The 24,721-nt window shown below is 42.7% G+C and overlaps 3 protein-coding genes across 6 annotated transcripts; 1 reads left to right on the plus strand and 2 right to left on the minus strand.

Annotated features, from left to right (window-relative positions):
* Nucleotides 1-205: 205 nt before the first annotated feature.
* LOC111965042 (succinate-semialdehyde dehydrogenase, mitochondrial-like) lies at nt 206-6,478 on the minus strand. Its single transcript, XM_023989006.2, is given in 11 exon segments — nt 206-1,988; nt 2,167-2,225; nt 2,329-2,492; nt 2,616-2,774; nt 2,930-3,073; nt 3,219-3,362; nt 3,473-3,589; nt 3,720-3,871; nt 3,874-3,889; nt 3,993-4,070; nt 4,987-6,478. Coding segments are annotated over 11 exon segments (1,527 nt in total). The 5' UTR covers nt 5,269-6,478; the 3' UTR covers nt 206-1,776.
* A 95-nt stretch (nt 6,479-6,573) lies between these two features.
* dek (DEK proto-oncogene) lies at nt 6,574-13,575 on the minus strand. 3 transcript variants are annotated; one of them, XM_023989011.2, is made up of 12 exons: nt 13,496-13,575; nt 12,534-12,697; nt 12,208-12,306; nt 11,842-11,951; nt 11,623-11,717; nt 9,328-9,448; nt 8,882-9,190; nt 8,517-8,696; nt 8,208-8,307; nt 7,958-8,100; nt 7,798-7,866; nt 6,574-7,614 (listed from the first exon to the last, which is right to left on the minus strand). In XM_023989011.2, exons 2-12 carry the CDS (start codon nt 12,667-12,669, stop codon nt 7,603-7,605), a joined length of 1,374 nt encoding a protein of 457 aa, XP_023844779.1. In that variant the 5' UTR covers nt 12,670-12,697; nt 13,496-13,575; the 3' UTR covers nt 6,574-7,602. The 3 variants fall into 3 exon arrangements, with proteins under 3 accessions (XP_023844779.1, XP_023844777.1, XP_023844778.1); XM_023989009.2 differs by having other exon boundaries at nt 7,958-8,103; XM_023989010.3 differs by lacking the exon at nt 13,496-13,575 and adding an exon at nt 13,216-13,479 and having other exon boundaries at nt 7,958-8,103.
* A 379-nt stretch (nt 13,576-13,954) lies between these two features.
* slc22a13b (solute carrier family 22 member 13b) lies at nt 13,955-24,153 on the plus strand. Of its 2 annotated transcripts, XM_023989008.2 has the most exons (12): nt 13,955-14,493; nt 17,272-17,324; nt 17,404-17,665; nt 21,382-21,485; nt 21,565-21,719; nt 21,893-22,061; nt 22,428-22,548; nt 22,687-22,781; nt 22,959-23,173; nt 23,356-23,464; nt 23,607-23,816; nt 23,924-24,153. In XM_023989008.2, exons 3-12 carry the CDS (start codon nt 17,420-17,422, stop codon nt 24,000-24,002), a joined length of 1,503 nt encoding a protein of 500 aa, XP_023844776.1. In that variant the 5' UTR covers nt 13,955-14,493; nt 17,272-17,324; nt 17,404-17,419; the 3' UTR covers nt 24,003-24,153. The 2 variants fall into 2 exon arrangements, with proteins under 2 accessions (XP_023844776.1, XP_023844775.1); XM_023989007.2 differs by having other exon boundaries at nt 13,970-14,493; nt 17,272-17,665.
* The last annotated feature ends 568 nt before the right edge of the window (nt 24,154-24,721 follow it).

Raw genomic sequence — 24,721 nt, forward strand, 5'->3', positions numbered from 1 at the left:
AGTACCCTCGACAGCACACATTTCTATTCCAACGCTGGACAAGCATACCTGATTCAACTTGTCAACTAATCATCAAGCCCTCAATGTGTTGAATGAGGGTTGTCCAGGGCTACAACATAAGTGTGTACTGTTGGGGGTACTGGAGGACCAGAGTTGGGAAACACTGATCTAACGTAAACCAATTGATACTGTTTGACAAACAAAGTAACACAGTCATTTATTTTACATTTTCTGAAGTACTCCATTAATATTTACAATGAGTGTCACAACCAGAAAACAGAATTGGTAAAATTATTCAAACGGCACWTGTTTGACAAAGTTTGGCAAGAGACATTACTTCAGTTTCAGAGAACACTACAACATTTACATTGCAGGTTCAGATACAGCACATAGGTGGTACAAACTGTCTGAATATCAAAGGCAGCTCTACTGGATAATATATTGTATGTGGGAAGAATAGTTACCAACGACAACATTACCTGTACTAATGTAGTGGCATGGTCTACAATAGGTTTAGTAGTTAGGACAGTTTACAGAACTATTTACAGAGGATGTTACACAGTACATTTCATTCTAACTGCTTAGCCCAAAAAAGCTATTCCTCAACGGTTACCAAAATAGTGTCATTCACAATTTCACCACACTATTATCAAGTGACATATGTAATACAACTGGCATCTGGATACAGCCAAGCTCCTTTTTCTAGAAAATAGCCAAATTATAAATAATCTTCCTATTAAAAACCGATTAAGTCTCTTGTGCATATTAATAATCTCAGTATTTGCAAATGATGTGCTTATTAAATCTACCCAACTCTATGCTAGGCTTCAAGTTATATAGTGCTTCTCATTAAGGGCCCAATCCTACATTGAGAACACACATTTGTATCTCAACATATGATTCAGCCCTAAAGGTCCAAATCGTTATGGGATCCCACAGGTTGGAGACGTCTATGGGGTTGTGTCCAAATACTATTGTGGCTTCCTATCCTCCTTTTTAAGGGGCTACCCTTAAAAAGTTCCAATGCAGCCATTTTTATCTCAACATCAAATAATATCTGGGTAACAAGTAAGTACCTTACTGTGATTTAACATTTTAATTGAAAACAAAACTTACAAAAATAGCTTCTTAGCAAAGAGCAATTTCTCAAATAAGAATTTTGCTAAGATTGGCTGGGAGTGGCCTGAGTGAGGGGGAAACTGAAAATGAGTGGTTATTGGCAGAGAGGTTTGGAACTCTTTCTTATTGGTCTATTAACCAATTTACCATCTGGTGATGTCACCAGGCAGGCAAAAACTTCAGGCGGTCTTTCCAAACAGCTGTTAAACTAAAAGGGCATGATCACCCTTTTCACAAAATTGATTCAACCTCAGTGTGGAAATATATATATAAAAAACAGAAAATTCATGTTTTAGACTGCACTAGGTCTTTAACTCTCATTTTAACTAACATGGATAACTGGTTTGGGTTGTCACCATATTGCTTTCCCTTCACCAGTTCTTATAGACCAGTGGTCAGAGAGGATAAGGAGAGGAAACCATGTAACATGGATTTCTCGGCAGAGTGATGAAGGCTCTCAATGAGGATGCGGATCAGACTCACAATAATTTGTGAAGGAATCATATTTGACGATTGTCATCCATTATTGTTGTTGTTTTTTATGTTAAATATGAGTAAGTAACTGTTACTAGAGCCTAAGAATCCTCCCTTTTCCCAAAATCATCGCTTCCTACTTGGGGAAGTCCCGGAGTTTGGGGGGGGGGGGGTAGTGTTCCCTCAGGGGGTTAGCCCTCCAAAGCACATGTACTTGACGTCCAGGTACTCCTCAATGCCATACTTGGAGCCCTCACGGCCCAGGCCTGATTGTTTGACCCCGCCGAAGGAGGCCTCTGGGGTGGAGAGGAGACCCTCGTTCACCCCCACCATGCCTACCTCCAGATTCTCCGCCACACGCCAGATCTGACTGACGTCCTGGGAGAAGAAGTACCCTGGGGGGGTAGCAGAGCGTAGTTGAATGAAACTAAGATTTTGAGATAGACTTTCTATTGACATGAAATAGAGTAATAGAATCAGTAAATCAGACTGGCTCTGTCAAATAATAATTATTATAGGTTTGAGGGGTTTTCAGACATGACAGCAAGGTGCATACAATAATGTTTCGCTCACCTGCTAAACCCACATGAGATGCATTGGCAATGGCAAGTGCTTCCTCCTCTGTGCTAAACCTGTCATAAGGAAAAGACAAACAACTTGAGTTAGCTTCCATTTTAGCATCCATCCACTCTTCAATTGTGATTGAGTTGTCTGATCTCTCCTAGCTCCACTGACCTGATGACAGGCAGGAGAGGACCAAAGGTTTCCTCTCTGGTACACAGCATGTCTGTAGTGACATCAACCAGCAGAGTGGGCTGATGGAACGAGCCGTCCAGACGCTTCCCCCCCCTTAGCACCTTGGCCCCCCGCGACACTGCATCCATCACCTGGTGCTCCACCTGGGAGAGACATAGGATATATTAAGGTTATGTAACATATCAGAATATAAACAATATCATGCAGATAATAGTTATAGTATAGCTATAATACAAACACCCACTTGACAGAAGGAACCAGGTTACCTTCTCAGAGGCACGGACATTGATGAGGGGTCCCTGGGTGGTGTTTGGGTCAGAGCCGTGGCCCAGACGGAGCTCTGCGTCCATGGCCTTCCCCAACTTCTCTATGAAGCGATCGTGGATCTTACTCTGGACCAGGAAACGGTTGGAGCAGACACATGTCTACAGGGGTCAAAGGGCACATTGAGGGACATGGAGGTTAGGCCACGACTTAAGACTAGAATGACACGCAACATATCGATATGGTGCATTTCACAGTATCCCCCCRTACAGTAGACACAAAATTATTTGTTTTGAGATACCTTCTATTTCAGTACCTGTCCTGAGTTCCTGAACTTGGAGTTCATGGCTCCCGCCACAGCCTTGTCCACATCCGCACTGTCAAACACAATGAAGGGGGCATGGCCACCCAGCTCCATTGAAACCCTCTTGATGGTGTCGGCAGCGTGCTTCAAGAGAATCTGAGGATGGAGTTATCAGGAAGATCACAGGCCTTTTCATTGAAAAATTATCCACCTAGAAGATTTAAGACTRACATGAAATGTATATTGCATTTTCAGGATTGATTAAGCTAACTCTGAAGCCATTCTAGATCAGTGTCCATACCTTTCCAGTGGCAGTGGATCCAGTGAAGGAGACCTTCCCCACCAGGGGGTCTGTGCAGAGGACCATCCCAACAGAGGGGGTCTTCTCTCTGGAGCAGGGAACCACGTTAAACACCCCCGCAGGGATCCCGGCCTGACTTGCCAGCTTTACACACACAAAAAGTAAACATATGAATTAGACAAATGAAGTGTCTCACTATTTGGGACCCAGCCACAGTACACAGTGAGTGTGGTTGTGGAAACGGAAACACTGACCTCAGCGAGCGCCAGGGCAGAGAGKGGTGTGTCCTCGGCAGGTTTCACCACGACGGTGCAGCCCGCGGCCAGGGCAGCACCCACTTTCCTGGTGATCATAGCACTGGGGAAGTTCCACTGTGGGGGGGGGGAATAGGCTAGATTAGGTGTTCTGCAGGAAGTGAAAAGCATTACATAATTTTAGCTCTCCAGGACCTAAGTTGGACATCCCTGACATATAGTAGATGGATGAAGCATTACAGCTCACCGGAGTGATGATTGAGGCCACGCCCACAGGCTGTTTGAGCAGAAGGATCTTACGGTCCTTGGCAGCCGAGGGCACAACATCCCCGTAGACACGGCGCGCCTCCTCAGAGAACCATTCCAGGAAGCCAGCAGCGTAAGCAATCTCCCCCAGGACTCCTTCATGGGCTTACCCTAAGAGGTGCAGAACACACAAGTGGTTTACAACTCGGAACGAAATACAAATCATTACACGGACAGGCAGCACCCCTTTTGCATCCAGCAAAACAATACTCACACACTCAAAGGTGATCAGCTTAGCAAGGTCCTCCTTGTTCAACGTCAACAGATCGTACCATTTCCGTAGAAGGACACTCTTTCCTAAGGAAGAAAACATTAAATCAGATTATGGAATCAGTAAGTTGCATGATCCACAAGAATCTGGAGGACACCGTCTGGTCGTACTAGCGCTCCCTGGAACTAGCAGCTCCTGATAACAGAGATGGAACTTGATGCAACAAAGTGTGCTGTGTATTGAAAGTGTATGAGGTGTTGATGGTGAGTGGTGCCTCTGGTTGTTGCCTTCCACTCACTCAGTCCCTCTCGCACCGAAGCATTGCTTCACATGCATAGCAGCAGAGCATTTATTTGCAAGACGAAAATGGGACAGAGAGTCGGAAAGGGGGGGGGGGGTACAAAGAAGGGAGGGGTTGTTTGTGGCGCATGGACAGAAAACCAGAACAATGAGGCCATCTTTACCAGATCAAAGACAAAACTGTCGTGAACAGGAATCTCCCCAAGCTACAGTATAAGATGTTGGAGTCACTTTGATATTCTCTCAAGGCTCCCTGCTTAGTGATGTACGCTTAGTGGAGTATTAATATGGCAGTGAGTGAGTTGGCTTAATAATTGCATAATCACTCACAGACAGTAAAAAAAACAGCCCTGCAACCTGGAGTGGCTACTTTGCGGGCCAGGCTATTATTGAGCGTACACTACAGTACAGGCCCCAAAACAATGAACCCTGGGGTATAGGCTATGATGCTTGTAATATATATGTAATTGTGCACTTTGACTGTCTCTATTAGGTTATTATATTCTGCCTAACATGCATGCCAGTCACAATAGTTAAGGAAAGCAGCTGTCACACTGTTGATTTCATGCAACTAGGAAATGTGGGGAAAGCGGTGGTACTGATGAAGGAAAAAAAATATCAAGATGTTATTCACAGAATTGCGGATCGTCAACTGTCAAGTCAACTGTATTTCAGCATAATTAAAGTAGAGGCATACTTTCGCTGTGTGTTGTTTCCAGGAGTAGAATGCCTTGTAGGCTGCGTCGACAGCTAGTTTAGCTTCTGCTGGACCGCAGTCGGCGACTTTCGCAATCTCTTCCCCCGTCGCTGGGTCCAGCACTGGGAAGGTAGAGGGAGCATTGATCCATTGCCCGTTCACATAGCCCTGCGTTCGGAGAAGCTGAGCGGAAATGTCAAGGCTGTATTGCCGATGCATGACCAATGGTAGGCCGACCTGGCGGGGGAGACACCGACTTCTTAGGAGACAGAAACTACCCATAGCASGAGAATAGCTTTGTCCACAAGAGGTTTCAAGTGGAATGCTGTCTCGCTCTGTCAGTCAAAGCAAAACTGCTTCAGTGACTGGTGAATTTCAATAAGGTTGTCGTCCGTGGATAGATACGAGTTTGAACCAGTCTTGAAGGCGGTCGCATTAAACACGTGATCATGCACATGCACGCACGCACATGCACGCAATACATTACTGACTAAAACCATAATTCGTGTGTTCCTTCGCTCAAAATAGATACATTKTAAACRCAATTGTTATCGAAAGCAACCAAATGTGTAGCTACATGTATTCTTCGTATTGACTGCAAGTGCTTCAATACAAAGACAGTATCTAAGATACTAGGCTAGTTATAATTATGAAATAAGCGAAGGTATCGATAGTTTGTTACAGCGTTACATCGTCTGTCTTTCCCATCGCCATTGATGTTTAGCTGGCCAATCCACGCGCTTGCATATCTTCTCTTGCGTCCAATAAGAGCCCGCAAACTATAACCAGCTTCCCTGAAATGTAGGCATGTGTACGTTGCATCATTAGTAGTCTTAAGTCTGTCAACGTTCAGCCGCAAGCCGACTTTAAAGGCGAAGCTGACTAATCTATAAATCACATTGTATTAACTGCTCAATGGGCTTGTTCGACATTTCAGCAGACTGACAACTAATGATCTACAAATTACCTTGCATCATAAATAATGACTCATTATTAATAGTCAGTCACAATTTACCAATGATACATTTAAGCAATATGGCCAGAGGGGTTGTGGTATATGGCCAATATACCGCAGCTAACAGCTGTTCTTAGGCGCAACGAGGAGTGCCTGGACACAGCCCTTAGCCGAGGTATATTGGCAATATACCACAAACCACCGAGGTGCCTTATTGCTATTATAAACTGATTACCAACACAATTAGAGCAGTAAAAACAAATGTTTTGTCATACCCGTGGTATACGGTCTGATATGCCACAGCTGTCAGTCAATCAGCATTCAGGGATCGAACCACCCAGTTTATAATACTGTTTTGATCCTCTTGAACACAGCCAATATTATTTAGTCCCTGCTATCCAGGATCCTTGAGACATTCCTCAGCCCCATTGAACTTTAAATGTAAAATGGGTACTTAGGAACATCCCAAGGATTCCAGATAGTACTGACCAATATTGTTTGTAGCTCAATCTGGCAGGCACAATTTACATGACATTATGGTTTTGATGCGCTGTAACAGGGCCAATATCATAACTGTTTACCACCTTAGTAATGAGTGTCTTGGCTTTAGCAAAACACTAGATAGACAAGTGTTAGTTCAAAAATCTGATGTAAATTTATATGCAGAACATTTTCATTCAATGACTTACTTTGTCAAAGGTACATTGCCTAAAAAGATCCAACTCTTCATTGAGCAAGGTGACTACATAAATCAGAATCCTGTACTGCATACAGAGACAAAATAAGGACTAAAACAGGATCTCATCAAAGGGGAATGATTAACAAAATGTACACATTTACATATAAAAACATGAAGTCTTATAAATGCAATCAAGGAATATATGTTTGAAGACTTGACCATGACAATAAATACTTTTCCAAACTCAATTGAACAGCTTGCCATGCAAAACAATTTCACACAAAATGTCTAGGGAGAATGGAAAAGGAGTGGCATTATTAGTCCAAAATGTTTTGCAACAGAAAACACGTGCTTACTAAAAACAGAGTTTCTATTGGTCAAATTCCAGTAGGGCCCTCCCCTTTTGGTTCCTAGTGAATACACCCCAGCCTTGTTGCTATAAGGCTGTTTTATGTGCATCAAAACCACAGAGGGAAAGATTTGAAATCCTCCACAGAAGGCAAAGGATAGCTATAGAGAGCCCTTATTCCATTTTGACTGGTCAATTCAGGAAATACATTTAAAATCAACAGTGTGTGAATTCATGCATTGCCTGAGGACATGTTTCCATTTATAGTGACCAACCTTGAATCTCTAAAACACTGTTCGTTTAGCCTAACACCCTCTGCTTGGGATCAGTAGAAAAACTGTAAAGTTAAGTGTATTAACAAAGCACAGATTATTAACAAGCAATGACTCAAATGCATAAGCCTTAAGTAACATGTTACATATGACCTAAGAGAAGTGCGCAATCAAGTTGGAAATTACAGAATATGGAAACATAAAAACATTAGGATTTAAATAAAAACAAACACAACGAAGTAAAACTGGGCGTTTGAGCAGTTCTAGGAAGATAGGCACATTCTTTTGATTATCCTTTTCCAGCATTGGAACATTCACAGTTATTTGTCACAAGGACTGTTTATGTCTTTTTCCATGTTCTTTAGGAAATCAGCTGCAAAGAACAACAAAACAGATGGTTATACAAAGAAATCAGTCTGCCAACAGATAAAACATAATTGAAAAGCATTCACACACATTTTTTTGGGGGGGGTAATGACATTGACAGACTTGAGTAGTCGATAAGGCAAGCACAGTGCTGATATTCCAGAACTCCAAGGGAAAACAGGTAACTCACCGTTTTTACTGTCTGCTTGACATAGTCCTTTCTGCTGGTCAGGTCATACTCTGGGTATGTGTCGTACACCTGGGACAGAGAAGTTGTTGCGTTAGAGACTTTTACAGGTAAACCAACCAACATTGTGATATCAAATCAGATATTTGAGAAGCAAACRTACTTTCTGGCAGATCTTCTTCATGGTCATCTCCTCCAGGTTGGCGTCTTTCAGCAGCCTCTTCACCGTCTCCTTTAGCTGCTCATCTGTAGGAGGCTTCTTGATCATCTTGATCAACGGCTCATCGTCATCCGAGCTGTCGAGTGCTGCTATTTAGGAAAACAAGCAGAGAAAAACATAACAATAAGCATTRGGCTACAGGTTGCCAATGACGTATGAAACGTGCTATAAAAGTACATCTACAGATTCTTACCATTGCCCTTGTYGGCAGTCTTTTTCTGTTTGTTACTGCTGCTGTCTGCTTTCTTGGTCTTAGCCAGTGCTGCCCTCTTAGCTGACGGTTTATTTTTTGGCTGAGGACAAGTCAATCCATGAGTTAATTCCATTGGTTCAAGATAAAAAGACAAATGGGTAAAAACCCTATCGAGATATTAGACATGATCTGTTACATAATTACATACAAATATGAACACAAACCCAAACTGTTGACTTTTGTATTCACAAGACTTGCTGTGAGTTTAGCAAATCCAGAATCAGAGACAGATTGACAGAAGAATCTCACCTTCTCAACTTCACTCTCGCTGTCTTTCTCATCCTCATCCTCATCMTCCTTGTCTGAATCAGACTCAGACTGGTCGGAGTCTTTCGTTTTCTTTTTGGCAGGAGCTGCCTTCTTTGCTGGTTGCGCGCGCTTCTTGGCAGGTGTTCTCTTGCCCTTGRCTGCTGGATTTGACTTGGGATCCTGATTGGTAGGAGAGAAGGGACTGTGGTTAATCTTTGAGTGACAGAACAGGTTGACTGTTCCCTTTTATAGTTCTAGAATATTTATATAGTGCCACTAGTATTGTCCAAGACCAAATAGGGGAAAATACATTTCCAATGGACAATACCTATCAGTTTACATTACAACATTTCAGTTCTGCTCACCTCATCGCCGTAGTCTTCAGAATCATCGGTATCTTCATCRGTCGTCACCTTTTCCCGCTTTCCTGCTTTCCAGCTCTTCTTTTCGGCGTCTGACTCGTCTTGTTCTACTGTGACTCCTTGCTCTTCGTCGTCGTCGTCGTCATCATCCTCATCACTGCTAGAATCAGTGACGATGGCTTTGGACTTGCTCTCTGCTTTGACCTTCCGGGGACTGCTGGATGTACTCCTGGCCTTAGCCTTGGTCTTGCTCTTAGAGTCTTTGGTTGAGATATTCTTCTTAGACTTCTTCTTCTTCTTTGAGATAACAGGCTGCAGATGKGAAGGATTTTGTATTCGGTTTGACAAGACAACAAACTCAAGAAATGTGTATCTAGCTAAAGAGCAGTCACTACATGAAAACTGTCCTCAACAGTTTTTTTGAAAAATAAAGAAGACCTTTAACKCACCTTTCCTGATATTCTGGGACTCATGAGGAAAGTTATGATCCTGTCGATGAGGACTGACTGGTTTCCACCCTTCTCCAGGTCCAACACTTTACAGATGGTCCTCAACCKTACGCATGTTATCCTGAATCAGAGCACACAAATACTAGTCATTAGTTTGCTTGTTTATTGTGCAATAATAGAGTACGTTTGATCCACAACAATAGTTCAGATAATGTTTAAACATGTTACTTCATTAAAGCCGTTCGATGCAGTTTATCATAGCACACTGCGCTTTATTACAGGCGACAATTTTAGTACTCATCACTTCATTCTCTACCAGAAAGTTAGTTGGCCCTCTGATGTCAAGTTACGTAGGTTGATACATTGCYGTTTTCATTTATAAACAAAAAGTCCACTGTACCAAACATAATTACTCAACTTTAGACACAAGTTACCTGAACCTGTCTCAGGGATGGTTAACTCTGGAAATTCCTTTGGTYCCTACTGAGTTGGGTAAATCAGCTTTTAGTTCTTGCACCTTGTGGAACAATCTTCAAAATGTTCTAAAACTGGATGTGTTGGTGCCTCTAGTGCAATTCAAAAAGCTGATTGAGGACCTTTTTACTGATGAATGTTAATTTCTAATGACCGTGTTTCTTTCTGCTTGCATTTATATTTTGACGTTTGTATTTGCTGTCATTTATTTAATTCAGGACTCATCTGTAAAAGACACCTTGGTCTCAGTATGATTCCCTGATAAAGGTWAAAAAATATATATACAGTACCAGTCAAAAGTCTGTACACCTACTCATTCAAGGGTTTTTCTTTATTTTTACTATTTTCTACATTGTAAAATAATAGTGAAGACATCAAAACTATGAAATAACACATATGGAAGCATGTAGTAACCAAAGAAAGTGTTAAACAAATCAAAATATATTTGAGATTCTTCAAAGTAGCCACCCTTTGCCAAGAGAGTGCAAAGCTGTTAAGGCATTCTCTCAACCAGCTTCACCTGGAATGCATTTCCAACAGTCTTGAAGGAGTTCCTACATATGCTGAGCACTTGTTGGCTGCTTCCCTTCACTCTGCGGTCCAACTCATGCCAAACCATCTTAGATTGGGTTGAGGTCAAGTGATTGTGGAGGCCAGGTCATCTGATCCAGCACTCCACCACTCTCCTCCTTGGTCAAATAACCCTTACACAGCCTGGAGGTCATTGTCCTGTTGAAAAACAAATGATAGTGCCACTAAGCCCAAACCAGATGGGATGGCGTATCGCTGCAGAATTCTGTGGTAGCTATGCTGGTTAAGTGCACCTTGAATCACAGACAGTGTCACCAGCAGAGCACCCTCACACCTCCATGCTTCAAGGTGGGAACCACACATGCGGAGATTATCCGTTCACCTACTCTGCGTCTCACAAAGACACAGCGGTTGGCGCCAAAAATCTCAAATTTGGACTCATCAGACCAAAGGACAGATTTCCACTGGTCTAATGTYCATTGCTTGTGTTTCTTGGCCCAAGCTAGTCTCTTCTTATTGGTGTCCTTTAGTAGTGGTTTCTTTGCAGCAATTGGACCATGAAGGCCTGATTCACGCAGTCTCCTCTGAACAGTTTATGTTGAGGTGTGTCTGTTACTTGAAGTCTGTGAAGCATTTATTTGGGCAAAATGTCTCAGGTGTAGTTAACTCTAATGAACTTATCCTCTGCAGCAGAGGTAACTCTGGAACTTCCTTTCCTGTGGTGGTCCTCATGAGAGACAGTTTCATGATAGCGCTTGATGGCTTTTGCAACTGCACTTGAAGAAACKTTCAAAGTTCTTGATGGACTGTTGATTCTCTTTGCTTATTTGAGCTGTTCTTGCCATAATATGGACWTGGTCTTTTACCAAATAGGGCTATCTTCTGTATACCACCCCTACCTTGTCACAACACAAATGATTAGCTCAAAMGCATTAAGGAAAGAAATTCCACAAATGAACTTTTAACAAGGCACACCTGTTAATTGAAATGCATTCCAGGTGACTACCTCATGAAGCTGGTTGAGAGAAAGCCAAGAGTGTGCAAAGCTATCATCAAGGCAAAGGGTGGCTACTTTGAAGAATCTCAAATATATTTTGATTTGTTTAACACTTTCTTGGTTACTACATGATTCCATATGTGTTATTTTATAGTTGATGTATTCACTATTAGAAAATAAAATAAAAATTAAAAACTTGAATGACTAGGTGTGTCCAAACTTTTGACTGGTACGGTATAAACGCTACTACTGTTGTTTCACAAGTCCTAACTGCGCAACCCTCTCCTTCTTACTTCATCATCCTCTCCTTCTTCTTTATATAGGGATCACTGTCAACCTCGAACGGGAAGCCATTGAACAGCCGCATATTTTTCCTCATYGTGGCAATCTGAGGAAAGAACCACCAATAATGACAACCGACTAACAACAACAACTCTAGTGTTGTTTTACCCACACAGGGGTGTCCATTGTGACATTACTCAGCCTTTAAAAAAAGTGTAAGATACACTTACCTTACCTGGCATATCAAAGAGAATTGTATGAAGCGGTTTCAGATCTGGAACCTTCAGCTTTCCRAGGTGGTGGTTCACTCTCGCAATGTCTCCTAATTTATCTCCGCCACCTGAGAGGGAGTGAAAACATTAGGGTTGTACTGTTAAATAATGAGCTGACTACTGAGGGCAAAATGGTGGAGGAAGCATTATATGGGATCCCAGCGGGGCTGGTACATGATACCGTTGCATCCCAATAGACTACGAGACTGATGAGAACTTATTTACAGGCTTCATTCTGTCTCATGTCAACAAAACTTTGGAAAAGTTCTCTGTGCACATCTATAGCCTTTGGTGATAGGCATGTCTGAGGATGCTCCATCTTACCATTTTCAACTTTCAGCACCTTYGCAGGTTTTGCAACCTGGAAATCAAGTCTTTGCACCATCTTTTTCTCCCTCTTCCCTTCAACTATTTGAGATAGAGCTGCAAGAAGAACATAACAGGTCAAATATAATTCAGTGCTGCTGGCTTCATCAACTGTAGCAAACCAGGCCTCTGTRYATGCAATAACTAACAAGTTGGACCCATGCAAAGCTGAGGAAGGTAAAGGAAGGATGATAACTARCTAGATACCTGTACTGAACTATAAATTAACAGTGTAGGCCTATTTTGAGCAAAACGGGTTCATAAACATCATTGACTTATCATACTTATGTCTCTACTCATTTCATTCCGTGGTTTTCTGGCCTTTTCTGGTGAGTCCGCCAGGTATTCAACCTTTGGTTCTTTCTCTAMCTCATCCGACAGGGGACAAACCTCCATCTTTTCATCCATTGTTTCAGTCATGTCAGTGCACTTTGTAACATTTGCTGCCCTGTTTTGGGAAGAAAGTAGTTCCACCATCAGTTTAGCCAGATATCCCTGGAGAAGCACCTGACTATAGTCCCTCCTTTTTATGYGAATAATATAACTAAAAACATTAAGCTAACGTTASCTAGTCAACAACTTTCCATCGGACTTGACAATGGCATGTCTGAGAACATTGTTAGATAGTTAAACTAAGTTAAGATGTTAAGGGGTTAGCAAGCCCAAACAATACAACAAAAACTAACGTTAGCTAGTTAAAATTACAATCAATCACAATTTACCCACCACCAGATAGTTGTCATTATAAGTATACATGGCTAGCCAGCTACAACAGTAAGTTACATTCAATCTTGTGGTGTTTAACTTTTTGCAGTGTGGCGCCCGGAGACATGATTTGGCGCGCAGGTTTGTTTTGAACACAGAGAGCTAACGTTAACGTTAGCTAGCTAGCCAACTATACGCCATGTATCAAAGTTTACCACCACACAGACTGAAAACTASCTAGCTATCTAGATATTTACTAACCCGTTTTATTGACAATGACGGTGTTAGGTAGAAACCTATCAACGAGATAGCTAGCTAGTAAAGTCAATACGTTCCCGCTGATGCTGYCTGACTTGGCTAGCTACCGCGGTTAGCTCAGTCTTCTTGTCAACGTAGCAGCCATCCAGTTATTTTTAGTTACTGAATGCGTCTAACTGCTGAAATTTGTTTTATCGCTACAATGATACTTAATATGACCATTCTGKCTCATTGGAAATCTATAGCCAACTATTACAGTATGCCAATATATTCAATACTTTACCTTATCAAACAGGATTGGATTAGGTTCCAAATGGCGGGTTTGTTGCAGTGTGGGCGGCAATGGCAATCATTTAGATGACGTACCACACAACATTAGAAATTAGTCGACCATGACTAAACTAAACCACACAATATTAGAAATGAGCCAATTAGGACWAATCTARCATCCAACGTCCGTATTTCCCTGGTTTTATTGATCGATTGGATAATACACTCAATGAGGGGATTTGATTATCTGGCCCGAGTTACCCCTGCGGGAGGAGTTTATAGCGGGTGACGGGTGATTGCATTCGCTTTGGAACTGAGCTGCCTCCCGGGCGTCAGCCGGGTGACCCGTCAAAGTCCGCAGCGAAGTCGGCTACAAATGCGCGTTAAAAAKAACTGGTTACTCGGAACGAAAAAAACGCACTCTAACTGGGAAAAATCATTTGAATAGTCAGCCAACTCAGAATTCCAACTCGGRAACTCGGACCTCTTTCAAGAGCTCAGACTTTCCGATTTGAATATCACTGACGTCATGATTCGACCTTGTATTTTTTTTCGAGTTCACAGTTGTTTTGAACCGGCCATAAGCACATGGAGTAATGAGTACATTGTGTTGTTTTTTACATGCAAAATTGATTGTTTTTKATAAAAACGCTTTATCTGCCTTCCCACTGAAAAGTAGTTTGRAAATTCGAATACATATTTTATGGAAAATAGATGTGTTTATGTTTCTGGACGATGCATCATGCTACCTTGTTGACAACATGATCTATTGGCGCAGATTACTGTTCGAGTTGAAACTGGCGCTCATCCCTCACCACTTTTGCCCGTTCGCGTCACGGGCCATTGACCGTTGCTACGCGGCTCAGGATAATAGAACTCCCTCAAGAGTTAACATTTTGCCACGTCAATTCATCAGTTAACTACACTGTACAGTACTTTGTGCTGCTACCACCTTTACCCTGTTGCGCAGGCAAAATAGCGGGGGCCAGGCAAGGGACTCACCTGGTAAAGGTAGGCCTTAAACTTGATGACACGACTTGCATTTGGGCTATTTCACAATATTAGTGCTTTTTCAGAATGTGATTTTTTTCTATCCCACACTAGACTGACTATTTTAGGTCGACTTGATGGTCAGTAATAATAAGCTGAGTGTATTAATCAAAGGCCAGGTTGCTTTCTGGGGTTAAAATATAGGTTTATTTATGTGACTGGAAATAACATATTTGACCTTTTTAAAGAAAATTCTGCATCTTTGATGCACTGTTCACTCTTTATGACTTGTATGCTACACTCGTTATGGTTAGCAAAAAGCAGGTACCATCAAAATAAATCTCTGACCAGGAGTAAAAATCTCCATCAAAGTTGACAGGCTCGACCCAGACAACCATTCTGCCATTGCCAATGCTATAAATGCCAAGTTTTCATCTGTCACCACATCATTACCTACACTAAACCTGTCAGACCTACCTGCATTTTTGTCAGCTATGCCACTCCCTACTGTTGAACCATGGGAAATGCACAGGAAACTACTCTCCGTTCCAACCAGAAAAGCCCCAGGTCCTGACCTCATCAGTGGCAGACTCATCAGGGAAGTTGCTGTTGCAATATCCACCCACCTGACTGACTTCTTCAACACCTCCCTGTTTGAAGGAGTGGGTCCACATCAATGGAAGGAGACAATAGTCCTCCTGCTGAAGAGTGATCCACCGAGGATTGACCAGCTACGGCCCATCTCGCTCACGCCCCTTCTGTGTGAAGGTTTTGTTGCTGAATGGGCAACACAGGATATTCAAAAGAACATCTCCAAACAACWGTTTGGCTGCCTCAAGGGACGCTCAACCACCCACTGCCTGTACAGAACAGCAGACACCAGAGGCACCTCCAGCACATGGGTCCTGACAGACTACTGCAAGGCCTTTGATCTTGTGGATCACGCAATTGCAATGAAACACCTTTTGCAATTATCTGTCCGACCACAGATCATGCCATGAATTTGAAACATCCATTCCGGCGTAGCCAGGTTACAAGATCCCATGAGACTCTATCCCAGGCCCAAGAAYTCTCCTGTGGCCTCCCCCAGGGCACACGGCTTGGTCCAATTSTATTCGTGGCTCACGTCAATGGCGCAGGTAAGGGTGCTCTCGAACGGCTAGATGTTCTTTACCATTCGGCCATCACTGCACATCACTGCACTCTATACTCCTCTGTAAACTGATCATCTCTGTATACCCGTCACAAGACCCATAAAACCCTCTTAGGCCTCACTCCCCCCTATCTGAGATATCATCTATTGCCAGTCACATTCTGTTAAAGGTCCCCAAAGCACACACATCCCTGGGTGACTCCTCTTTTCAGTTCACTGCAGCTAGCGACTGGAACGAGCTGCAACGAACACTCAAACTAGACAGTTTTATCTCAATCTCTTCATTCAAAGACTCAATCATGGACACTCTTACTGACAGTTGTGACTGCTTTGCGTGATGTATTGTTGTCTCTACCTTCTTGCCCTTTGTGCTGTTGTCTGTGCCCAGTAATGTTTGTACCATGTTTTGTGTTGCTACCATGCTGTTGTCATGTTGTGTTGCTACCATGCTGTGTTGTCTTGTGTTGCTGCCTTGTTATGTTGTCATAGGTCTCTCTTTATGTAGTGTTGTGTTGTCTCTTGTCGTGATATGTGTTTTGTCCTATGTGTGTGTGTATTTAAAAAAAAATCCCAGCCCCCGTCCCCGCAGAAGGCCTTTTTGGTAGGCCGTCATTGTAAATAAGAATTTGTTCTTAACTGACTTGCCTAGTTAAATAAAGGTTGCATAAATAAAATAAAAATCAGAGGKTACCCTATCCAACTCCTAGGYCTTTGTGGATGACCCGAACCTCATAGAATCAAGACACCTTCCTCCATTATACATCTCCGGCCACACACTTGAGGTTGTGTCCAGCACCAAAGTGCTTGGTGTTACACTCCAAGCCAACCTAAAATGGGACATACACATCTCCGACATTACCACAAAAGGAAACCGAAGGCTCTTCATGAAGAACCATCATCGCCACTTCAACCTTCCTCCCAGAAGACCTTCTGACATTCTACACCTGCTTTGTCCATCTAGTGCTAGAGTACGCCGCTCCAGTATGGCACCCAGGTCTCACAGCCCACCAACACAACCAACTTGAGAACATCCAACGACATTCAAAACAAAATCATCATGGGCACCATACACCTCCTGCATGCAATGACCTGGGCTTGGAGTCCGGTCGCACCCATCTCTGCAGATCCTTTGCCCAGAAGCTTGCAAAATCCCAGGATTACAACAAATGGCTACCTCAGAAGAAAGGCCAATTCAGTGGCAGATCTACCCGATCCAATCACAATCTGAACCTTCCCCCTACTCAGATTGACAGATATTACAACATCCCTATGCCTTTGTGAGACTGCTTAGTGCTGCTTAACTGTAATATTGTACTGTATACTGCATATCATATTTTTTTATTTACTTACTTACATAGGCGTATGTATGCTGCAATTCAGCTTTTAGCTGACAATGTGTACAATTCAAAAATAAACCTTAAATAAAATATATAACCATGAATTATCATTTGGATGTCCCTGTAGGAGAACCTTTTTTGGTTCCTTGACCTTTCTACCTGGAACCAACCTTTCTACCTGGAACCAAAAAGGGTTCTCCTAAAGGGGTACCACTGGTCAAAGAATCCTTAATAGTTTTAGGTAGGTAGCCCCTATTTTACAAAAGTGGTAGGCTTTCTTGGATTCATTTTCCAATGTCTTCCATGCAGGACCCCAGGCGAGAAGAGAATGGTTGCATTCGGAAAGATACTCCCAGTAGTTGGTGAGTTTGGAGCGTTTCAAAATCGCCTGTTGTTGGCAATATCGATACCCAACATATTCATGGCCTTTCACATGTTCAGCCAAGTTTTCACAGGTATGAATTTTCCTCACCACTGCAACACCGACTGGATACTCGCCCGTGGACCCAAATTGACCTATGACCAACAGAAAAATCTCACACTTCCAATGAATGATGTTGGGGAATATGAGAGCTGTCGTATGTTCACACCGGTGGACTTGGACTTGGAAACAATTCAAGAGCAAGGAATCAACAGCACCATATATTGTACAGATGGGTGGGTTTACGACACACCCCAAGGAAACCCCACTCTGGTGACAGAGGTAGGGATGAGCGCAATCATTGCATTACCCCAACTCCTATTTAACTCTATGCACTACCTGTTGAGAAGTTCAGTTTTGTGCAGATAGCCCAAGTTAGTTTGGTTCTGTTTACGCTATTTGATTTGGCAGCTTGACAATAGTTTTCATAATGTCCCTAATTTTCTCCTAAAAGTTTAGACATCAATCACTATGTTCTGTGTTTTAAATCTGTGTCCCTTGAAGGCACTTGTTGTATATAAAGTTGAACTCGGAAGTKTACATACACTTAGGTCATACACTTTACATACACTTTACATACACTTAGGTCATTAAAAGTCGTTTTTCAACCACTCCACAAATTTCTTGTTCACAAGCTATAGTTTTGGCAAGTCGGTTAGGACATCTACTATGTGCATGACACAAGTCATTATTCCAACAATTGTTTACAGACAGATTATTTCACTTATAAATCACTATCACAATTCCAGCGGGTCAGAAGTTTACATACACTAAGTTGACTCTGCCTTTAAACAGCTTGAAAAATTCCAGAAAATTATGTCATGGCTTTAAAAGCTTCTGTTAGGCTAATTTACATCATTTGAGTCAATTGGAGGTGTACCTGTGGATATATTACAAGGTTTACCTTCAAACTCAGTGCCTCTTTGCTTGACATCTTGGGAAAATCAAAAGAAATCAGCCAAGACCTCAGAGAAAAAACATTGTAGACCTCCACAAGTCTGGTTCATCCTTGGGAGCATTTTCCAAATGCCTGAAGGTACCACGTTCATCTGTACAAACAATAGTATGCAAGTATAAACACCATGGGACCATGCAGCCATCATACCGCTCAGGAAGGAGACACGTTCTGTCTCCTAGAGATGAACGTACTTTGGTGCGAAAAGTGCAAATGAATCCCAGAACAACAGCAAAGGACCTTGTGAAGATGCTGGAGGAAACAGGTACAAAAGTATCTATATCCACAGTAAAACGAGTCCTATTTCGACATAACCTGAAAGGCCACTCAACAAGGAAGAAGCCACTGCTCCAAAACCGTCATAAAAAAGCCAGACTACAGTTTGCAACTACACATGGGGACAAAGATTGTACTTTTTGGAGAAATGTCCTCTGGTCTGATGAAACAAAACTAGAACTGTTTGGCCATAATGACCATCGTTATGTTGGAGGAAAAAGGTGAAGCTTGCAAGCCGCAGAACACCATCCCAACCGTGAAGCATGGGGTGCAGCATCATGTTATGGGGGGCTTTGCTGCAGGAGGGACTGGTGCACTTCACAAAATAGATGGCATCATGGGGAAAGAAAATTATGTGGATATATTGAAGCAACATCTCAAGACATCAGTCAGGAAGTTAAAGCTTGGTCGCAAATGGGTCTTCCAAATGGACAATGACCCCAAGCATGCTTCCAAAGTTGTGGCAAAATGGCTTAAGGACAACAAAGTYAAGGTATTGGAGTGGCCATCACAACGCCCTGACCTCAATCCTATAGAAAATGTGTGGGCAGAACTGAAAAMSCATGTGCGAGCAAGGAGGCCTACAAATCTGACTCCGTTACACCAGCTYTGTCAGGAGGAATGGGCCAAAATTCACMCAACTTATTGTGGGAAGCTTGTGGAAGGCTACCCAAAACGTTTTACCCAAGTTAAACAAAGACAATTCTACCAAATACTAATTGAGTGTATGTAAACTTCTGACCCACTGGGAATGTGATGAAAAATATAAAAGCTGAAATAAATAATTCTCTCTACTATTATTCTGACATTTCACATTCTTAAAATAATTTGGTGATCCTAACTGGTCTAAGACAGGGAATTTTTACTGGGATTAAATGTCAAGAATTGTGAAAAACTGAGTTTAAATGTATTTGGCTAAGGTGTGTGTAAACTTCCGACTTCAACTGTATATCAGAGTTATACCTTAGTTATGTAAGAATGGCCTTGACTTGTTCATGAAGTCAATGCTTAGGTCTTGTTTTCAACCTTTATTCACTTTTATATCCACAGATACAGTGCATTCGGRAAGTTTTCAGACCCCTTGACCTTTTCCAYATTGTTACATTACAGCCTTATTCTAAAATTGATTAAATCAGATAAATCCTCATCAATCTACACACAATACCTGATAATGACAAAGCGAAAACAGTWAATKTTTATTTTAATAAAAAATTAAAAACAGATACCTTATTTACATAACTATTCAGACCCTTTGCTATGAGACTCAAAATTGAGCTCAAATGCATCCTGTTTCCATTGATATTCCTTGTGATGTTTCTCCAACTTGATTGGAGTCCACCTGTRGTAAATTCAATTGATTGGACATGATTTGGAAAGGCACACACCGGTCTATATAAGGTCCCACAGTTGACAGTGCATGTCAGAGCAAAAACCAAGTCATGAGGTCGAAGGAATTGTCCTTAGAGCGCAGAGACAGGATTGTGTCGAGGCACAGATCTGGGGAAGGTTACCAAAAAATGTCTKCAGCATTGAAGGTCCCTAAGAACACAGTGGYCTCCATCATTCCTAAATGGAAGAAGTTTGGAACCACCAAGACTCTTCCTAGAGCTGGCAGTCCGGCCAAACTGAGCAATCGAGGGAGAAGGGCCTTGGTCAGGGAGGTGACCAAGAACCCGATGGTCACTCTGACAGAGCTCCAGAGTTCCTCTGTGGAGATGGGAGAACCTTCCAGAAGGACAACCATCTCTCCAGAAGGACAACCATCTCTGCAGCACTCCAACAATCAGGCCTTTATGGTAGAGTGGCCAGATGGAAGCCACTCCTCAGTAAAAGGCATGACAGCCTGCTTGGAGTTTGCCAAAAGGCACCTAAAGACTCTCAGACCATGAGAAACAMGATTCTCTAGTCTGAAACCAAGATTGAACTCTTTGGCCTGAATGCCAAGCGTCACATCTGGAGGAAACCTGGCACCATCCCGACGGTGAAGCATGGTGGTGTTAGCATCCTGTTTTGGGGATGTTTTTCAGCGGCAGGGACTACGAGACTGGTCAGGATCGAGGGAAGCTGAACAGAGCAAAGTACAGAGAGTTCCTTGATGAAAACCTGCTCCAGAGCGCGCAGGACCTCATACTGGGGTGAAGGTTCACCTTCCAACAGGACAATGACCCTAAGCACACAGCCAAGACAACGCAGGAGTGGCTTCGGGACAAGTCTCTGAATGGCCTTGAGAGGTCCCAGTCAGAGCCCGGACTTGAACCTGATCTAACATCTCTGGAGAGACCTGAAAATWGCTGTGCATCCCATCCCAACCTGACAGAGCTTGAGAGGATCTGCAGAGAARAATGGGAGAAAATACAGGTGTGCCAAGCTTGTAGCGTCATCCCCAAGAAGACTCGAGGCTGTAATCGCTGCCTAAGGTGCTTCAACAAAGTACTGAGTAATGGGTCTGAATACTTATGTAGATGTGATATTTCAGTTATGTATTTTTATAAAAACCTGTTTTGCTTCGTCATTATGGGGTATTGTGTGTAGATAGATGAGGGGGGAAAAAACGATTTAATCCATTTTAGAATAAGGCTGTAACGTAACATTTTTGGGAAAAAGTCAAAGGGTCTGAATACTTTCCGAATGCACTGTATCTGATATATTGTGAGATTAGATTAGAGATTAAAAGCATATATGTTGCTTTTATTATGAAAAGAAGCAATCCATTTCCTTATCATCAAAGGCAACTAAATTCTCTCCTCTTTCCTTTCCTTCTCATCAGTTTAACYTGGTGTGTGACAACAAAGGTGTGAGTGACGCATCACAGTCCATCTACATGACCGGCCTCCTAATAGGGTCCCTGGTGTTTGGACCTATGGCAGACAGGTAAAACACACAACCCACTTTTTAAATTGTCACAAGTTTAGTGAAGARGTCACCCCAAAAATGTGAAATACCCCCGCAGGTTTGGTCGTCGCTTCGCCATCCTCGTTTCCCTGCTCTTCCAATTGCTGTTTGGAGTGGCCGCTGCCTTCTCCCCCAACATCTATGTCTACATTAGCCTTCGGTTCGTGGTCGGCATGACAATATCAGGCATTGCCATGAACACATTTGTGCTAGGTGGGGCAATACTCCCAGGTTGTCTCTTACCACATAAACTCCAATCTCTAATCTCAATTAGCCAAAATATAACACCTTGTACTGTCTACAATCATYAAACAGTGTTTGACTATTGGGTGAGCTGACAGCCCCAAACCATTGTAGTGTGTGATAGTTATTTTCCTATTTGGAAGGGGCTGAGTGGACCAGTACATCTAAGCGGGCCCTCTTCACCATCATCTCACAATGTTTCTATGCCGTGGGGCTGATGTTGCTGCCGTGGATCGCCTACGGGGTCCGCAACTGGAGGGCCCTGCAGCTGGTGCTTTCCAGCCCCGTCCTCCTACTGGCTGTCTACTTCTGGTGAGCCTGAATTTCATACCTTCTGGTGAGCCTGACCTTCATACCTTCTGGTGAKCCTGACYTTCATACCTTCTGGTGAGCCTGACCTTCATACCTTATGGTGAGCCTGACCTTCATACCTTATGGGGAGCCTGACCTTCATACCTTATGGTGGCTTGTGCGTGGGCAGCGGGTGGAGGGAAGGAACGATTAAATTGCCCCCAGATACTGATGTAAGGTTTGATTTTTATGTGGATGAGTTTGTCCTCTCATCAAAGCAAAGGCTTATTTATGTATTGTGTAGTTACCTCTTTGGAAGGGATATTTGGATGACCACACATTTTTGGGGATTTGTAGACCAATATTGTGTGGGTGTGTACACGCTAGGATTCTCCCAGAGTCGGCCCGTTGGCTACTAACTCAAGGCAGGCAGAATGAGGCCAGGCAGGAGCTCCAGAGGGCAGCTGCGGTCAACAGGAGAGAGGTCCCCCAGTCATTACTCGACATGGTGATTTAACCATCCTTACTGGAATAAATTTACTTTGTGGATACAGAATGTAAACATGTAAAAAAATATATATATATATATATATATAATATGAAGTTGCATTTGTGGTATAGATTATTTAGTTGCATCTTCTTCTAGCTGGAGGCTGAGAACACGTCTACAACGGGCAGTATGATGGACCTCTTCAAGATACCCAACCTGAGGAAACGTGCTCTCACCATGAGCTACATCTGGTTTGTGTGACCAATGACTTAGCTAAATACAAACTTAACATCTGTTATGATCAATATTCAAAATACTGTTTAAATGCATTAATTCACAACAATTGTAGTCCATTCCTTCATGGCGTGCATTTCTTCATGCCCCATCTTGTTTTTACAAGCTGTTTTTTCCACTCTCCCTTGGGGCAGGTTTGTGACCAGCCTGGTCTACTTCGGCGTGAGTCTTAACGTGGGCCATTTTGGCCTGGACATCTACCTGACCCAGTTCATCTTTGGCCTGGCAGAGATTCTTTCTCGCCTGGGCTGCTACACCCTCCTGGAGCGCCTGGGCAGGAGGCTCTGTCAGGCAGGCACTCTCTTCTTTGGTGGAGCAGCTTGTCTCCTAATTCTTGCTATTCCTGAAGGTGACTACCGAAGGCTGTTTCCAGTTATGCAAATGCTCAACCATCTACCCTATCTGGGTTTATAGTGTGTASCATTCAAATGTTTTATCTTTGTCAAATTTCCCTGAACTTGGTGTAGTTGGCGTTATATTCTGAAACATACCTGTTGGTGGTACTTATTTCTGTCTTATTTTGACCCTTAGACCTTCCAGTATTGGTGACAGTCATTGCAGTGACTGGAAAGTTTGCTATAGCAGCCTCYTTCACTATTGTCTATGTATATACTGCTGARCTCTATCCCACCGTTGTAAGGTTAGTTACATTCCCAATGTATACTGTTTATTACAGCAGAATAATATCCTCATTCTTCATACTGTGTATACATGTCAAATTTTCTCCTCATCCACTTTTGGATACATTTATTGCAATGTCCTTCTTCATGTCTTCCTTGCAGRCAGAATGGTGTGGGTCTGAACTCCATGTGTGCCCGTGGGGCGGGCATCCTGGCCCCTCTGATGCATCTGCTAGAGGTGTACCACCAGGCCCTGCCCATGCTCATCTGTGGCCTCCTGCCCTTCATCGGCGGGGGGCTGTGCTTTCTACTGCCAGAGACCCTCAACACTGAGCTCCAAGACTACATAGACCCACTCGTGGAGAAGACAATGTRAGTAACCCCTCTGTTTTCGACATTTTAGCTGTCTATATTTGAATTGTGAAGTATGTGAATTGAAGCAAGCACCATACTTATTGATTTTTACTTGTTGATCTTAGAACATCAGAGAGCGGGACTATTGAAAACGGACTTGATGAGGAGGAGAAACCAACTGAATTGAGGAGCTCAAAATTCTGATCACTGTCTGGTCCATACTCTCTGGAGGTGTGAGTTAGATATTACTCTAAAATATCTCTTATTTTTTGTAAATGATACCACCCATTTGGGACTAATTATTTGTTTAAATGAATGAATAATACAAAATGATTGATGTTGTGTATAAATAAAATGGACCTATCACAATATTAATCTTGGTGATCGGGGGTGCCATATGGGGAGGGGGTGGGTTGGATGATTCTAARGGCCTGTGACTGAGGGGCCCTCATTTTTTTTGTTGAACATTAGGTAAAAATAAATTCTATATTAAATTATTAACCTATTGTCATTAATATAATATTTGATTTACAATGTACTAATAAAACTTGCGGTTTCTTTTAATTTTCTTGTTTTTGTTAAAAAGTAAACATCCAGAGATGTTTTAGCCGACATATAATCAATGCAGGCAAACTTTTAGCAAGCTATTCATACTAAATCACTTGCCCCTGCCTGGTGCCAGGCCCAACAGATGCAGCTTCAGGCTCAGCAGCCCTGTCTCCCCATCCCCATACCCCTGAACCAGCCCGACTCCCAACTGAARGAGATGGGCAGCATTGTGTTGAATGACATAGGTACTGCAATGCATTAACGACAGGAAAAATCTCTGATGACACAGAGGCAGCCAATATCAGAGCCTTAAAGGAAGAGATGCAGGCTCTTAGAGATGGATGGGAGTCTCTGCTGTCTGAGGCAACACTGAT

The sequence above is a fragment of the Salvelinus sp. IW2-2015 genome, linkage group LG6.1 (assembly GCF_002910315.2).
Source record: "Salvelinus sp. IW2-2015 linkage group LG6.1, ASM291031v2, whole genome shotgun sequence".
NCBI lineage: Eukaryota > Metazoa > Chordata > Actinopteri > Salmoniformes > Salmonidae > Salvelinus > Salvelinus sp. IW2-2015.